The sequence below is a fragment of the Eretmochelys imbricata genome, chromosome 16 (assembly GCF_965152235.1).
Source record: "Eretmochelys imbricata isolate rEreImb1 chromosome 16, rEreImb1.hap1, whole genome shotgun sequence".
Lineage (NCBI taxonomy): Eukaryota > Metazoa > Chordata > Testudines > Cheloniidae > Eretmochelys > Eretmochelys imbricata.
In genome coordinates this window covers 2,775,185-2,792,069 of record NC_135587.1, presented here as the reverse complement: position 1 = coordinate 2,792,069, position 16,885 = coordinate 2,775,185, and the positions used below count along the sequence as shown (strand labels likewise).

Genomic DNA, 16,885 nt, shown 5'->3' with positions numbered 1-16,885 from the left:
GAGTGGGATGGAAGGGCGGACCTGAGATTGCTATGGTAGCAAAAACAAGCAGAAAACGTGGGGAAGTTTGTGAGCTTTGTTATATGGACGCTCCACTTGAAGTGACTGTGTGTGTATTTGGTAAAGGTGGGAACCCTCAATCTAGGGGTTTATTCAAATAATGTCTGTCAGTCCATCCAATTTTAGAAGTGTAACTGGGTGGGTGGGGGGACTAGATGACCTCCTGAGGTCCCTTCCAACCCTGATATTCTATGATTCTATGATGAGATATAGCCTTAGGCAGGGACCTTGACACATCCTTGCTGCACATGAATAATATCCCAGAACTACAATCTACAGCATGGATCATTATTTGTGCAACTGTGACTTTGGCTACGAAAGTAGCCAAACATGTACATTTACACAGTGTAGGGCTGGTGTACATGCAGAAGCAATGGATGTCTGTTTCAGCCCTGCAGTCCTTGGGAACTCACACAGACCCGACCTACCATTATGGTAGTGGAAACTTAACAGTCCCTCTCTGGAAGCCTAGGGCCTTGCGTGTTCCAATGCTATCATAATATCCCAGGACTAAAACCTACAGCATGAATCGTTATTTGTGCAACTGTGACTTTGGCTAGGAAAGCAGCCAAACCCACAGCTGACTACAGCTGGAGAAGCTACCTGCAAAAGGCAATGTTAGAATAGATCTGCAAGATGCCAGTTGCAGATTTCTCTGTCTCCCACTTTAAGTCTCACAAGATATAAGAGGACTGTTAGTTTCAATCCAGCTTGGAAACTTCATCAGGTCACTTTCCTTTCATTAGAAAAACCAAATTGGAAACAATTTTTATATAAAAACTAGAAATAAAATAAATACATTAAATCACTTTATAATTGGCAGATCCCAGATGTAACCAATGCTATCTTTTACCATCAGTCATCTAACCAGCACTGCTTGATGCTAGGGCAGTTTTGTGCATGTTTTCTGGTGTTCTTAATTCCTCAAACAAATTATAAATTGTTATTTAAACAGTCAGCACACAGCTAAGTGTAGTTAAAAAACCCAGAGTTTCGTATATTTAAAAAAATAATCAACATTTTCCTCCCTAATGCAGTACCTGACCCCTGGAACACTGGGGCTACATCTTACATCAGACATTTGGTTCTTAGTTAGTTTAGAGAAGAATTACCTCAGTCAATCACTTCTACTCAAAAGATGACAGCATGTGAAAGTGAAAGAGAGAAAGTTATATGGTCAGACTTGGAAAGAAAACAGACCCCAGCACATATAAAGACAAGAAACAATGATAAACACCAGCTAATACTTGTGCAAAGATGTACATTCACACTGAGAGTAGGGCTGGTGTACATGCAGAAGCAATGGGTGTCTATTTCAGCCCTGCAGTCCTCAGGAACTCACACAGACCCAACCTACCACTATGGTAGTGGAAACTTAACAGTCCCTCTCTGGCAGCCGAGAGCCTTGCGTGTTACAATGCTATCATTGTGCTGGTTTCTCTGTCTCCTTAGGAGAATACCACCATCTGTGCTTTAAAAATATCTTATCTGAAGATTTTCCAGGACTTGGAGGATTCTCTTGCCTTTGCCCCCTGAACTAGGCAAATATCCTGAGACTGATGTGCTAAATTCATAACAAGTTTGGAGTGACAGACTGGCTGCTTGATGGGTAGCTTTGGGTGATTAACATACAGCCTGTCTTCAAAATGGACTGGGAGGCATTCCTTTAAATTAGGGCTGTTGATTAATCGCAGTTAACTCACGCTATTAACTCACTAAATTAATCGTGATTAATCACAGTTTTAATTGCACTATTAAACAATAGAATACCAATTGAAATTTATTAATTATTTTTGGATGTTTTTCTACATTTTCAAATATATTGACTTCAGTTACAATACAGAATACAAAGTGTCCTTTATATTATTATTTTTATTACAAATATTTGCACTGTAAAAATGATAAACAAAAGAAATAGCATTTTTCAATTCACCTCATACAAGTACTGTAGTGCGATCTCTTTGTTGTGAAAGTGCAACTTACAAATGTAGTTCTTTTGTTACATAACTGCACTCAGAAACAAAACAATGCAAAACTTTAGAGCCTACAAAGTCCACTCAGTCCTACTTCTCATTCAGACAATTGCTAAGACAAACAAGTTCGTTTACATTTATGGGAGATACTGCTGACTGCTTCTTATTTACAGTGTCACCAGAAAGTGAGAACAGGCGTTCGCCCGGGACTTTTGTAGCCTTCATTGCAGGGTATTTATGTGCCAGATTGCTAAACATTCATATGGCCCTTCATGCTTCAGTCACCATTCCAGAGGAGGTGCTTCCATGCTGATGACGCTTGTTAAAAAAAATAATGCGTTAATTAACTTTGTGACTGAACCCCTTGGGGGAGAACTGTATGTCTCTGGCTCTATTTTACCTGCATTCTGCCATATATTTCATGTTATAGCAGTCTCAGATGATGACCCAGCACATGCTCATTTTAAGAACACTTTTGCTGCAGATTTGACAAAACGCAAAGAAGGTACCAATGTGAGATTTCTAAAGATAGCTACATTCAACCCAAGGTTTAAGAATCTAAAGTGCCTTTCAAAACCTGAGGGGGATGAGATGTGGAGCATGCTTTTAGAAATCTCAAAAGAGTAATACTCTGATGTGGAAACTACAGAACCTGAACCACCAAAAAAGAAAATCAACCTTCTGCTGGTGGGATCTGACTCAGATGATGAAAATGAACATGCATCGGTCTGCACTGCTTTGGATTGTTATCGAGCAGAACCTGTCATCAGCATGAACGCATGTCCTCTGGAATGGTGGTTGAAGCATGAAGGGACACATGAATCTTTAGCACATCTGACATGTAAATATCTTGCGACACTGGCTACAACAGTGCCATGAGAACACCTTGTTCTCATTTTCAGGTGACGTGAACCAGAAGCAGGCAGCATTATCTCCAGCAAATGTAAACAAACTTGACTGGCTGAACAAGAAATGGGACTGAGTGGACTTGTAGGCTCTAAAGTTTTACATTTTTATTTTTGAATAGTTATTTTTTGTACATAATTCTACATTTGTAAGTTCAACTTTCATGATAAAGAGATTGCCCTATAGTACTTGTATTAGGTGAACAGAAAAATACTATTTCGTTTTTACAGTGGAAATATTTGTAATAAAAAATAAATATAAAGTGAGCATTGCATACTTTGTATTCTGTGTTATAACTGAAATCAGGATATTTGCAAATGTAGAAAACATCTAAAATATTTAAATAAATGGTATTCTATTATTGTTTAAGAGGGCAATTAATTGCAATTAATTTTTTAAATTGTAATTAAATTGTTTTAATCGCTTGACAGCCCTACTTTAAATTCAAGCTCCTGTACTGTCTAGTCACTGCACCGAATGCATTAATGTGATCCTTCCCCATCACACATCCACCCCAAACCCACCTGTACAATGAGAGAAAGAAAAGCCAGATCCACAGCAAGAATGCAGCTGAGTACAGCACCAGAGTGAGGCATTTGTCCTACTGATGCAGTGTAATGTTACAAAATATGATCAAGTCCAGCAGAGTGCCCTAAGAGCGCTCTGTTTTTCCAACAGACATGGTAGATATGCTCCATGATCAAAACATCAGATTCCTGATTTATGGAGATTAGTTCTGTACAGAGCTGCTGAAATGCCTCACTCCATTAGGCACCAGTTCTGTCTACAGGAAGCATCCTGCACTCTGCCAACAAAGTTTCTCATGCTCTGTGGCAGCGTACACTTTTGCATAAGGCACTGGCAGCATCTCATCCTTCACTACTGGTAAAACAAACATATCAGAGCCATTTCAAACACTCTTCTTCACCTCTCCTAAGATCCAGAGGCTGTATTCTGACCTTGGACTGCTCCTTCTGTGCTGCCATGTGTGCTGTGGCTAATGTCAAAACTCCTATACATTAAAAGTGGAAAAGAATATAAACATATATTCTACTTTCTTACCATTGCCCATTGCCTTGCTTTGATCCTCATCTGATTATAGCTACGCTCTTCAGCGTACAGGGCACTCATGAATGAGCCAATGGAAGTTCCTCCAATCATATCAACTGGGATGCCTGCTTCGATCAGTGCCCTGATAATCCCCACCTGGGAGCACCCTCTGTGTCAGAAGAAAAAAAACCAACACTATCAGACAAATAGAACTGCTGAAGGGAAATAAAAACTATTACCTCTTAAGGGAAAAGAGCCAGGAAAGCACATTTTTTGTGCATTATACAAATAATCTGTGACACTATATGAAGCACAGAAATTAGAAATGGAAAAGGCACCAATCTGTCCATCCTCTCAGCAGTGTAGAATTGTTCTCTACACTTTCAAGTGCTTTGCCTAGTCTAGTTTTAAATATTCTAGTGATAAAGCTGGTGCCACTTCCTTGGGAGACTCTTTTACCATCTATAAATCTCAGTTGTAAAAACTTCCTGTGCTCCATTTCATCCTATTCCTGTCACTGCCCCTTGGATCACTTTATACAAATCCTCTCCCTCCTTGCTGTTTACACATCGTACAGTGCTTCAAACAGCTACACAGAGAGGTAGATACGCTGGAGGGCCGGGATAGGATACAGAGGGCCCTAGACACATTTCATTCGTTCCGTGTAAGGCTGTGTCTACACTTAAACTGCCTCAGCAGCAGCTATGACACTGCAGCACTTCAGCACAGACACGCACTACATCAACGGGAGCGGTTTCTCTGTCGGCTCAGTTAATCAGCCTCTCGGAGCGGCAGCAGCTAAGTCAACGGAAACATTCTTCTATCGACCTAGTGCCGTTTACACTGGGAGTGAGCAAAAAGAAAAGGAGTACTTGTGGCCCCTTAGAGACTAACCAATTTATTTGAGCATAAGCTTTCGTGAGCTACAGCTCACTTCATCGGATGCATACTGTGGAAAGTACAGAAGACGTTTTTATACACACAAACCATGAAAAAATCAGTGATTATCACTACAAAAGGTTTTCTCTCCCCCCACCCCACTCTCCTGCTGGTAATAGCCTATGTAAAGCGATCACTCTCCTTACAATGTGTATGATCATCAAGGTGGGCCATTTCCAGCACAAATCCAGGTTGCTCAGGGGTGTGGATTTTTCACACCCGAGTGACGTAGCTGGGTCAACATAACTTCTTAGTGTAGACCTGGCCTACCTCAATCTCCCTGGCTGCTGGAACACTTTGAGGCAGAGTCTCATCTCAGTTACACTGGTGAAAATGGCTTAACTGGAGTCACTCTAGAGAGACACTGTTGTGAACAAGGGCAGCATCTGACCCTTTTATTGCTCCTCTCTGAATTCTCCTCCCCACTTGTCCATCACGACACCTTCTTGACCAGGACTAAGCAGAGTATTCTAGCAATGGCCTCACCACTGCCAGAGAACCCTATCAGTTTTAAAACTCTAAATGGTGGCTGCCTTCAAGACTTGTTCCTTGCACCTGGTACTGATGAGTCTCTGCGCTCACACACCTGCCTGCACTTCAACCTCATGTCTGAAGTCAGCAACTTGCTTTTGCCGATGTTGCTTTTGCCAAGCAGAAGGTCCTACAGTGTGAAACATGCTATCTGCTTAAATCCACAGCCTTTGTGGATTTTCTAATATATGTTAATGAAGTATTTTAAAGCTTGTCTTTCTCAAAGGGTGCTTTTAGAATGACCAGTACTGGCCCTAGGTCTGTCTTCTTCCCCATATTTACATTTTAGAACTAAATTTTTATAAACACTTTTGGTTTTTGAAATGTTTGCCAATTGTGCTTTCATTAAATGTGAAATGTCACCTTTCCTTTTTTAATAGAGCTTTTCTTTGGAACCTGATTTAAATAGTTAGCTTCCTAATCATGTCGTTGAACTAATAGCTTAGCTCACCTTTCTCTTTAAAAAAAAAAAAATTCCTCTGTTCCCATGTTCCTAAATAAAGATTTTCTTTCTAAAAAACAAAACAAAAAAACCCCTCTGGTTTTCCCTGTATAATCAGATACCCTTGTTCATGTGTGTGGGATTTTATTTTATTTTTATGGCTCTGGATTTGTTTTTTTCTGTTGTATGGCTGGCTCCCTGAGCCTCCTGGATCCACATAAATAACATTCATATTATTTCTATGAGGTAATATCTTTTATTGGACCAGCTTTTCTTGGTGAGAAACACAAGCTTTCAAGCTACACAGAGCTCTTCGTAAGCATAAAAGCTGATGTCTCACAACAGAAGCTGGTCCAATAAAAGCTATGACCTCCCCTGTCTTGTCTCTCTGATATCCTGGGACTCACACAGCAACACTGCACTATGGACCAGCTACATCACCTGTATGCCTTGCAATGATAGAGGAACCCCCACCCCAAACAAAACAAATGGGATTTCCCTTTACACAGAGGTTATACGTTTAGTTAGCTACCCCAGCAGTGAACGGGTCAGAGGCATCCATTCTGAAGCAAGGGCCTGTAAAAGAGAGTGGTGACTATGGTTCTGTTGATTTGAAGGGACTGTGTACAGACACTATGCTTTGTTCATAAGAGACTGACCAGATGATGCTTCTGATTCCCAGCCCCCCAGTGTGGAAGGTCTGAATGCAGCGTGGCTATTTAATTTATTGATTAAAAAAAGCTCATGAAACTTTTCAACAACTGGTTCGTCAAAACCTACAGTCCACATAAGCCAGGGCAGCCTGCCAAAGCAAGCTGCATGCAGAAGGAGGCAGTCAGCCAACAGCGCATGTTCTGTTCGCTAACAGCTAGCGGTTACCCCATCTATCCAGAGTAGGCCGCCTGCATATTATGACAGAATAGTAAAAATTCAAGTCAGGATCAAGACCTCCAGTTAGCTAACAAGAACAACATGGTGAAAGAAAGTGCAGGGCGGGACAGCAGTGACTGCACACCTCTTGTGGGACCAGGCAGTTTCACATGGGATCCTTATTTGTGTCCTGGCGACACCAACAAATGCAACATGCCCATTGTGCAGGGACACAGGTAACTTATGCCAGCACTGCACATACCACCAGCAGCAGAGGTGGGCGCCACGTTAGGAATGCATCAGGAAAGCCTTGCTGAGCACCCATTGCTCCCAGCAAGGTCAGCGGGAGTGATGAAATCAGGCCAGCCATACTTTAGATAGATCTGGACGGCGAGCTATGCTGCAGAAAGGACCATACAGCTCTCAGACAGCTGTCCTTAACATCAAAGCCATTTGTATGGGTACACTTCAGTAGTGCTTGCCCTCAGTTATATCTTACACTTGCCCCCCACCACAGGCAGGACTCCGTGTATCAAATAAAAGCACTTTCCTTCTCCCTCTACCTCTCCCCTACATATTAAGCTACTGCAGAATTATTCCAAATGGCATCCCTAAGGAATTCCTCTGGTTGAGAGGAAATGGGTCTAAGTGGTTAGTGCAAAGAACCCAGGAGAAAGAGTCCTGGATTCCATTTTCAGCTCTCATCCTAACTAGCTATGGACTATAAGGTGGCTAGAAAGCTGGCTAGTTTGTCGGGCTCAACGGGTAGTGATCAATGGCTCTATGTCTAGCTGGCAGCTGGTATAAGCAGAGTGCCCCAAGGGTCGGTCCTAGGGCCAGTTTTGTTCAATATCTTCATTAATGATCCAGGGGATGGTGTGGATTGCACCCCCAGCAAGTTTGCAGATGACACTAAACTGGGAGGAGCGGTAGATACGCTGGAGGGTAGGGATAGGATACAGAGGGACCTAGACAAATTAGAGGATTGGGCCAAAAGAAATCTGATGAGGTTCAACAAGGACAAGTGCAGAGTCCTGCACTTAGGAAGGAAGAATCCCAGGCACTGCTACAGACTAGGGACCGAATGGCTTGGCAGCAGTTCTGCAGAAAAGGACCTAGAGGTTACAGCGGACAAGAAGCTGGATATGAGTCAACAGTGTGCCATTGTTGCCAAGAAGGCCAATGGCATTTTGGGATGTATAAATAGGGGCATTGCCAGCAGATCGAGGGACATGATCATTTCCCTCTATTCCACATTGGTGAGGCCTCATCTGGAGTACTGTGTCCAGTTTTGGGCCCCACACAACAAGAAGGATGTGGAAAAATTGGAAAGAGTCCAGCGAAGGGCAACAAAAATGATTAGGGGGCTGGAGCACATGACTTATAAGGAGAGGCTGAGGGAACTGGGATTATTTTGTCTGCAGACGAGAAGAATGAGGCGGTATTTGATAGCTGCTTTCAACTACCTGAAAGGGGGTTCCAAAGAGGATGGATCTAGACTGTTCTCAGTGGTACCAGATGAGAGAACAAGGAGTAACAGTCTCAAGATGCAGTGGGGGAGGTTTAGGTTGGATGTTAGGAAAAACCTTTTCACTAGGAGGGTGGTGAAGCACTGGAATGCATTACCTAGGGAGGTGGTGGAATCTCCTTCCTTTGAGGTTTTTAAGGTCAGGCTTGAGAAAGCCCTGGGTGGGATGATTTAGTTGGGGATTGGTCCTGCTTTGAGCAGGGGGTTGGTCTAGATGACCTCCTGAGGTCCCTTTCAACCCTGATATTCTATAATTCTAGCTGCCTGTCTTCAACAAGTCAAGTGATTAGCCATTCTGAGCTTCAGTTTCCCTGTAGAGGGGGTGCAATCCTATCTACTGTGCCCTCTTCTCAGGGTCAATGCTTGCAAAGTGCTTGAGGGACCTCTAATAAATGTTACATGCTGCAAGTGCAAAGTATTATTTGTCCCCCTAGCAATAATTACAAATAGGTTACACTCTTAATTTCTGGGAAGGAGTGTGGTGTGAGGGGCGGATAAAGGTATGTTCTCAGTATTCATAGAATCATAGAATATCAGGGTTGGAAGGGACCTCAGGAGGTCATCTAGTCCAACCCCCTGCTCCAAAGCAGGACCCATACCCAATTAAATCATCCCAGCCAGGGCTTTGTCAAGCCTGACCTTAAAAACTTCTAAGGAAGGAGATTCCACCACCTCCCTAGGCAACGCATTCCAGTGTTTCACCACCCTCCTAGTGAAAAAGTTTTTCCTAATATCCAACCTAAACCTCCCCCACTGCAACTTGAGACCATTACTCCTTGTCCTGTCCTCTTCCACCACTGAGAATAGTCTAGAACCATCCTCTCTGGAACTACCTCTCAGGTAATTGAAAGCAGCTATCAAATACCCCCTCATTCTTCTCTTCTGCAGACTAAACAATCCCAGTTCCCTCAGCCTCTCCTCATAACTCATGTGTTCCAGACCCCTAATCATTTTTGTTGCCCTTCGCTGGACTCTCTCCAATTTATCCACATCCTTCTTGTAGTGTGGGGCCCAAAACTGGACACAGTACTCCAGATGAGGCCTCACCAATGTCAAATAGAGGGGGACGATCACGTCCCCCGATCTGCTCGCTATGCCCCTACTTATACATCCCAAAATGCCATTGGCCTTCTTGGCAACAAGGGCACACTGCTGGCTCATATCCAGCTTCTCGTCCACTGTCACCCCTAGGTCCTTTTCCGCAGAACTGCTGCCTAGCCATTCGGTCCCTAGTCTGTAGCTGTGCATTGGGTTCTTCCGTCCTAAGTGCAGGACCCTGCACTTATCCTTATTGAACCTCATCAGATTTCTTTTGGCCCAATCCTCCAATTTCTCTAGGTCCCTCTGTATCCTATCCCTGCCCTCCAGCGTATCTACCACTCCTCCCAGTTTAGTATCATCTGCAAATTTGCTGAGAGTGCAATCCACACCATCCTCCAGATCATTTATGAAGATATTGAACAAAACCGGCCCCAGGACCGACCCCTGGGGCACTCCACTTGACACCGGCTGCCAACTAGACATGGAGCCATTGATCATTACCCGTTGAGCCCGACAATCTAGCCAATTCTCTAGGCAGTCCTTTCTCACCCCAAAACATACCACCTCAGCCACTGGCTTCACATTTGGAGTTTCACGTACGGGGGGATCAACATGGAGCTAACTTCACCTTTCTGGCAGAAGGTCTTGCAGAAAAATTCCTGGTCACAAATCAGGCCTTTTCCTTAGTCCCCAGAGGTAAATGCCCCAGCATTTGTTAGAGCCTTTTAATGCATGAAGAAAGAGCTGAACTGGGAAAAGGACAAAAAATTCCTCCAGAGACAAGCACACGTATATGCTACACACGTGCCCAGCCACAGGACAGATCAGTTACAGCTCACTGGAAAAATGAGCAAACAGAGCAGGATCTTTCAGCTTAAACTGTCAGTAGGAATACAGACTGGCTCCTGTGCTGCGGTCAGATAACTGAAGGGAAACAAAATTAATAGAAAATAGATCCCACACGCTAAGATTTTCTCTTCCTTAAATTACATTTAAACTTCAATAGGATGTCCTCTGTCAGGGGAATAAAAACATACAAGACAGCATATGCTGAGCAGAAGGGTCACTTGCTTTCCACACGGCCTGGGATTCCTGACATAGGGTATGTCTACACTACGGAATAAGGTCGAATTTATAGAAGTCGGTTTTTTAGAAATCGGTTTTATATATTCGAGTGTGTGTGTCCCCACAGAAAATGCTCTAAGTGCATTAAGTGCATTAACTCGGCGGAGTGCTTCCACGGTACCGAGGCTAGAGTCGACTTCCGGAGCGTTGCACTGTGGGTAGCTATCCCACAGTTCCCGCAGTCTCCACTGCCCATTGGAATTCTGGGTTGAGATCCCAGTGCCTGATGGGGCTAAAACATTGTCGTGGGTGGTTCTGGGTACATATCGTCAGGCCCCCGTTCCCTCCCTCCCTCCGTGAAAGCAAGGGCAGACAATCGTTTCGCGCCTTTTTTCCTGAGTTACCTGTGCAGACGCCATACCACGGCAAGCATGGAGCCCGCTCAGGTAACCGTCACCCTATGTCTCCTGGGTGCTGGCAGACGCAGTATGGCTTTGCTACACAGTAGCAGCAACCCATTGCCTTCTGGCAGCAGACGGTGCAGTACGACTGGTAGCCGTCCTCGTTGTGTCCGAGGTGCTCCTGGCAACGTCGGCTGGGAGCGCCTGGGCAGACATGGGCGCAGGGACTAAATTTGGAGTGACTTGACCAGGTCATTCTCTTTAGTCCTGCAGTCAGTCCTATTGAACCGTCTTATGGTGAGCAGGCAGGCGATACGGATTGCTAGTGGTCGTACTGTACCATCTTCTGCCGGGCAGGCAAGAGATGAGGATGGCTAGCAGTCGTACTGTACCATCTTCTGCCGAGCAGCCATGAGATGCGGATGGCATGCAGTCCTTCTGCACCGTCTGCTGCCAGCCAAAGATGTAAAAGATAGATGGAGTGGATCAAAACAAGAAATAGACCAGATTTGTTTTGTACTCATTTGCCTCCTCCCCTGTCTAGGGGACTCATTCCTCTGGGTCACACTGCAGTCACTCACAGAGAAGGTGCAGCGAGGTAAATCTAGCCATGTATCAATCAGAGGCCAGGGTAACCTCCTCGTTCCAATAAGAACAATAACTTAGGTGCACCATTTCTTATTGGAACCCTCCATGAAGTCCTGCCTGAAATACTCCTTGATGTAAAGACACCCCCTTTGTTGATTTTAGCTCCCTGAAGCCAACCCTGTAAGCCGTGTCGTCAGTCGCCCCTCCCTCCGTCAGAGCAACGGCAGACAATTGTTCCGTGCCTTTTTTCTGTGCGGACGCCATACCAAGGCAAGCATGGAGGCCGCTCAGCTCACTTTGGCAATTAGGAGCACATTAAACACCACATGCATTATCCAGCAGTATATGCAGCACCAGAACCGGGCAAAGCGATACCAGGCGAGGAGGCGACATCAGCGCGGTCACGTGAGTGATCAGGACATGGACACAGATTTCTCTGAAAGCATGGGCCCTGCCAATGCATGCATCATGGTGCTAATGGGGCAGATTCATGCTGTGGAACGCCGATTCTGGGCTCGGGAAACAAGCACAGACTGGTGGGACCGCATAGTGTTGCAGGTCTGGGACGATTCCCAGTGGCTGCGAAACTTTCGCATGCGTAAGGGCACTTTCATGGAACTTTGTGACTTGCTTTCCCCTGCCCTGAGGTGCATGAATACCAAGATGAGAGCAGCCCTCACAGTTGAGAAGCGAGTGGCGATAGCCCTGTGCAAGCTTGCAACTCCAGACAGCTACTGGTCAGTTGGGAATCAATTTGGAGTGGGCAAATCTACTGTTGGGGCTGCTGTGATGCAAGTAGCCCACGCAATCAAAGATCTGCTGATATGAAGGGTAGTGACCCTGGGAAATGTGCAGGTCATAGTGGATGGCTTTGCTGCAATGGGATTCCCTAACTGTGGTGGGGCCATAGACGGAACCCATATCCCTATCTTGGCACCGGAGCACCAAGCCGCCGAGTACATAAACCGCAAGGGGTACTTTTCGATAGTGCTGCAAGCTCTGGTGGATCACAGGGGACGTTTCACCAACATCAACGTGGGATGGCCGGGAAAGGTACATGACGCTCGCATCTTCAGGAACTCTGGTCTGTTTCAAAAGCTGCAGGAAGGGACTTTATTTCCAGACCAGAAAATAACTGTTGGGGATGTTGAAATGCCTATATGTATCCTTGGGGACCCAGCCTACCCCTTAATGCCATGGCTCATGAAGTCGTACACAGGCAGCCTGGACCGTAGTCAGGAGCTGTTCAACTACAGGCTGAGCAAGTGCAGAATGGTGGTAGAATGTGCATTTGGATGTTTAAAGGCGCGCTGGCGCAGTTTACTGACTCGGTTAGACCTCAGCAAAACAATATTCCCACTGTTATTACTGCTTGCTGTGTGCTCCACAATATCTGTGAGAGTAAGGGGGAGACGTTTATGGCGGGGTGGGAGGTTGAGGCAAATCGCCTGCCCGCTGGTTACGCACAGCCAGACACCAGGGCGGTTAGAAGAGCACAGGAGGGCGCAGTACGCATCAGAGAAGCTTTGAAAACCAGTTTCATGACTGGCCAGGCTACGGTGTGAAAGTTCTGTTTGTTTCTCCTTGATGAAACCCCCCGCCCCTTGGTTCACTCTACTTCCCTGTAAGCTAACCACCCGCCCCTCCTCCCTTCAATCACCGCTTGCAGAGGCAATAAAGTCATTGTTGCTTCACATTCATGCATTCTTTATTCATTCATCACACAAATAGGGGGATGACTACCAAGGTAGCCCAGGAGGGGTGGTGGAGGAGGGAAGGAAAATGCCACACAGCACTTTAAGCACAGCACTTTAAAAGTTTACAAATTTAAAATTTATTGAATGACAGCCTTCTTTTTTTTGGGCAATCCTCTGTGGTGGAGTGGCTGGTTGGCCGGAGGCCCCCCCACCGCGTTCTTGGGCATCTGGGTGTGGAGGCTATGGAACTTGGGGAGGAGGGCGGTTGGTTACAGAGGGGCTGCAGTGGCAGTCTGTGCTCCAGCTGCCTTTGCTGCAGCTCAACCATACACTGGAGCATACTGGTTTGGTCCTCCAGCAGCCTCAGCATTGAATCCTGCCTCCTCTCATCACGCTGCCGCCACATTTGAGCTTCAGCCCTCTCTTCAGCCCGCCACTTACTCTCTTCAGCCCGCCACCTCTCCTCCCGGTCATTTTGTGTTTTCCTGCACTCTAACATTATTTGCCTCCACACATTCGTCTGTGCTCTGTCAGTGTGTGAGGACAGCATGAGCTCGGAGAACATTTCATCACAAGTGCGTTTTTTTTTCTTTCTAAGCTTCACTAGCCTCTGGGAAGGAGAAGATCCTGTGATCATTGAAACACATGCAGCTGGTGGAGAAAAAAAAAGGGACAGCGGTATTTAAAAAGACACATTTTATAAAACAGTGGCTACACTCTTTCAGGGTAAACCTTGCTGTTAACATTACATACATAGCACATGTGCTTTCGTTACAAGGTCGCATTTTGCCTCCCCCCACTGCGTGGCTACCCCCTCAACCCTCCCCCCTCCCCGTGGCTAACAGCGGGGAACATTTCTGTTTAGCCACAGGCAAACAGCCCAGCAGGAATGGGCACCTCTGAGTATCCCCTGAAGAAAAGCACTCTATTTCAACCAGGTGACCATGAATTATATCTCACTCTCCTGAGGATAACACAGAGAGATAAAAAACGGATGTTGTTTGAATGCCAGCAAACATACACTGCAATGCTTTGTTCTACAATGATTCCCGAGTACGTGTTACTGGCCTGGAGTGGCAAAATGTCCTACCATGAAGGATGCAATAAGGCTGCCCTCCCCAGAAACCTTTTGCAAAGGCTTTGGGAGTACATCCAGGAGAACCGCGAATGCCAGGGCAAAGTAATCCTTTCACATGCTTGCTTTTAAACCATGTATAGTATTTTAAAAGGTACACTCACCAGAGGTCCCTTCTCCGCCTGCTGGGTCCAGGAGGCAGCCTTGGGTGGGTTCAGGGGGTACTGGCTCCAGGTCCAGGGTGAGAAACAGTTCCTGGCTGTCGGGAAAACCGGTTTCTCCGCTTGCTTGCTGTGAGCTATCTATAACCTCATCATCATCTTCTTCGTCCCCAAAACCTGCTTCCGTATTGCCTCCATCTCCATTGAAGGAGTCAAACAACACGGCTGGGGTAGTGGTGGCTGAACCCCCTAAAATGGCATGCAGCTCATCATAGAAGTGGCATGTTTGGGGCTCTGACCCAGAGCAGCCGTTCGCCTCTCTGGTTTTCTGGTAGGCTTGCCTCAGCTCCTTCAGTTTCACGTGGCACTGCTTCGGGTCCCTGTTATGGCCTCTGTCCTTCATGCCCTGGGATATTTTGACAAATGTTTTGGCATTTCGAAAACTGGAACGGAGTTCTGATAGCACGGATTCCTCTCCCCAAACAGCGATCAGATCCCGTACCTCTCGTTCGGTCCATGCTGGAGCTCTTTTGCGATTCTGGGACTCCATCATGGTCACCTCTGCTGATGAGCTCTGCATGGTTACCTGCAGCTTGCCACGCTGGCCAAACAGGAAATGAGATTCAAAAGTTCGCGGTTCTTTTCCTGTCTACCTGGCCAGTGCATCTGAGTTGAGAGTGCTGTCCAGAGCGGTCACAATGGAGCACTCTGGGATAGCTCCCGGAGGCCAATACCGTCGAATTGTGTCCACAGTACCCCAAATTCGAGCCGGCAAGGCCGATTTAAGCGCTAATCCACTTGTCAGGGGTGGAGTAAGGAAATCGATTTTAAGAGCCCTTTAAGTCGAAATAAAGGGCTTCATCGTGTGGACGGGTGCAGGTTTACATCGATTTAATGCTGCTAAATTTGACCTAAAGTCCTAGTGTAGACCAGGGCATAGCATGGCAGAAATGCAGCATCTAATACTGTATTCCAAAGCCCATTTCAATTTCAGAAGAGAAAAGACATTATAACTCAGAATTCAGTCTCCACATTGCTTCACTCTCCTCTAACAGACTCATCAAGGTGAAATAAGCAGGTACTATTTCCTTTCAAATCATCATTTAAGATAAAATCAAGGTCAGGGATGCTGCAGAACTGCATTGTGTCTCTATCAAAAGCCATCTTGGATTTGGCAATATTGTCTGCTACACAAAGTTCCTGAGGTAATTAGATGAGAGAGTACATTGAAAAGGAAATTGCCCAAAGGAGACTAAAACGGGCTACACAATGGCCTAAAGCATCTGAATTAAATGTCTCCCACAACCTTACAAACTTTGGCCATGTACGGTGTGTGATAGACCCAGGCCAATTGGGTACAGCAGAGTAGCCCTACTGGGATCCGGAAAGTGGGCAAGCAAAGCCCACCCACTGCGAAAGGATCCCCCCACAGCCTAAGAGGGGGATCCCCAGGATCTGGACACCAAATGATTACGGGGGACAACTAATGAAATAATAGGGATAGGACTGTGGTCAAAGAGTCAAACGAAGGGAACCGGACGGGGACACTGAGCAGAGAACTCCAGACAGCGCCCACTGCTCCTAAAAGGCGTCAAAGGAGTCAGTGGACGCTGCCCAGAGGAACTCTGCCCGGATACATGAACGGACGGAGGATTGGAAATAGGCCCCATAGTCACAGGAGACTCCATCGGCCAACCTCCTCACTCTGGTTTTATAGATGGCCATTTTAGCTAGGGCCAGGAGGAGGTTCACCAGGAGGTCCCGTGACTTTGTGGGGCTGAGGATAGGGAGTGTATAAATAAGAAGGTGAGGGGAAAAGTGCAACCAAAGGAATAATAAAATATTTGTGAGGAGCTGGAATAGGGGCTGCAGCCTGGCACACTCCAGATATGTGTGCCAGGGTTTCCCTTACGCCGCAAAAGAGGCAGGTGTCTAGGACAGGGGTGAACCGCGCCAAGTACACGCCCGTGCTCATGGCTCCATGAAGGAGCCGCCAACTGATATCCCCAGTGGATCTCGGGACCAAGGTGGAATACAGGCTGGCCCACTGGGGCTCCTCACCCTCCAAACGTGGCAGGAGGTCCCGCCATTTTGTATCGGGGCAGGACGTGATGGTGAGGGCGTGAAGGGTGTGGAGCACGAGCGTGTTTTCCTTGGCGCGGTCTGGAAGCAGACCAGCTGCAGCTCATGCAGCAGGCACACGGTGAAGGGGCAGGAGGGTCGGTTGGGTCCACGGGGCAGGGGCCCAATGAAAAGGGCCGGGGGCGGGCCGGGGGTGGAGGGTGGGCGGGGCGCGCCCTCGTGCAGGACCCGGTCGAGGTAAACCCGAGCAGCAGGCGGCAAAGCAGCCCTCACCTCCTGAAGTATGCATCGGGGAGTACGAGGTCTGGAGAGCCCCATGCGCTGAGTGAGCGTCAGGGGATCCAGCCAGTCTCCGACTATGGTGACTTCTGCCAGGACCAACCTCTGGCGCACTGAACGGGACTCCGCCACCTGCACGCGGAGCTGGGGGTTGTGTAGCAGGGGCTCCGTGAGGAGATCTGCCCCCTCGGTGGCCG

The 16,885-nt window shown here is 46.6% G+C and overlaps 1 protein-coding gene across 6 annotated transcripts in view; it reads right to left on the bottom strand.

Moving 5' to 3' along the window:
* PNPLA7 (patatin like domain 7, lysophospholipase) overlaps window positions 1–16,885 on the bottom strand; it is a 428,589-nt gene that overhangs the window by 74,567 nt on the left and 337,137 nt on the right. For all 6 annotated transcript variants that reach the window (XM_077836180.1, XM_077836185.1, XM_077836179.1 and 3 more), the window contains one exon: window positions 4,002–4,158. In XM_077836180.1, the coding sequence (XP_077692306.1) occupies window positions 4,002–4,158 (157 nt within the window). The remainder of the gene's footprint in view (window positions 1–4,001; window positions 4,159–16,885) is intronic.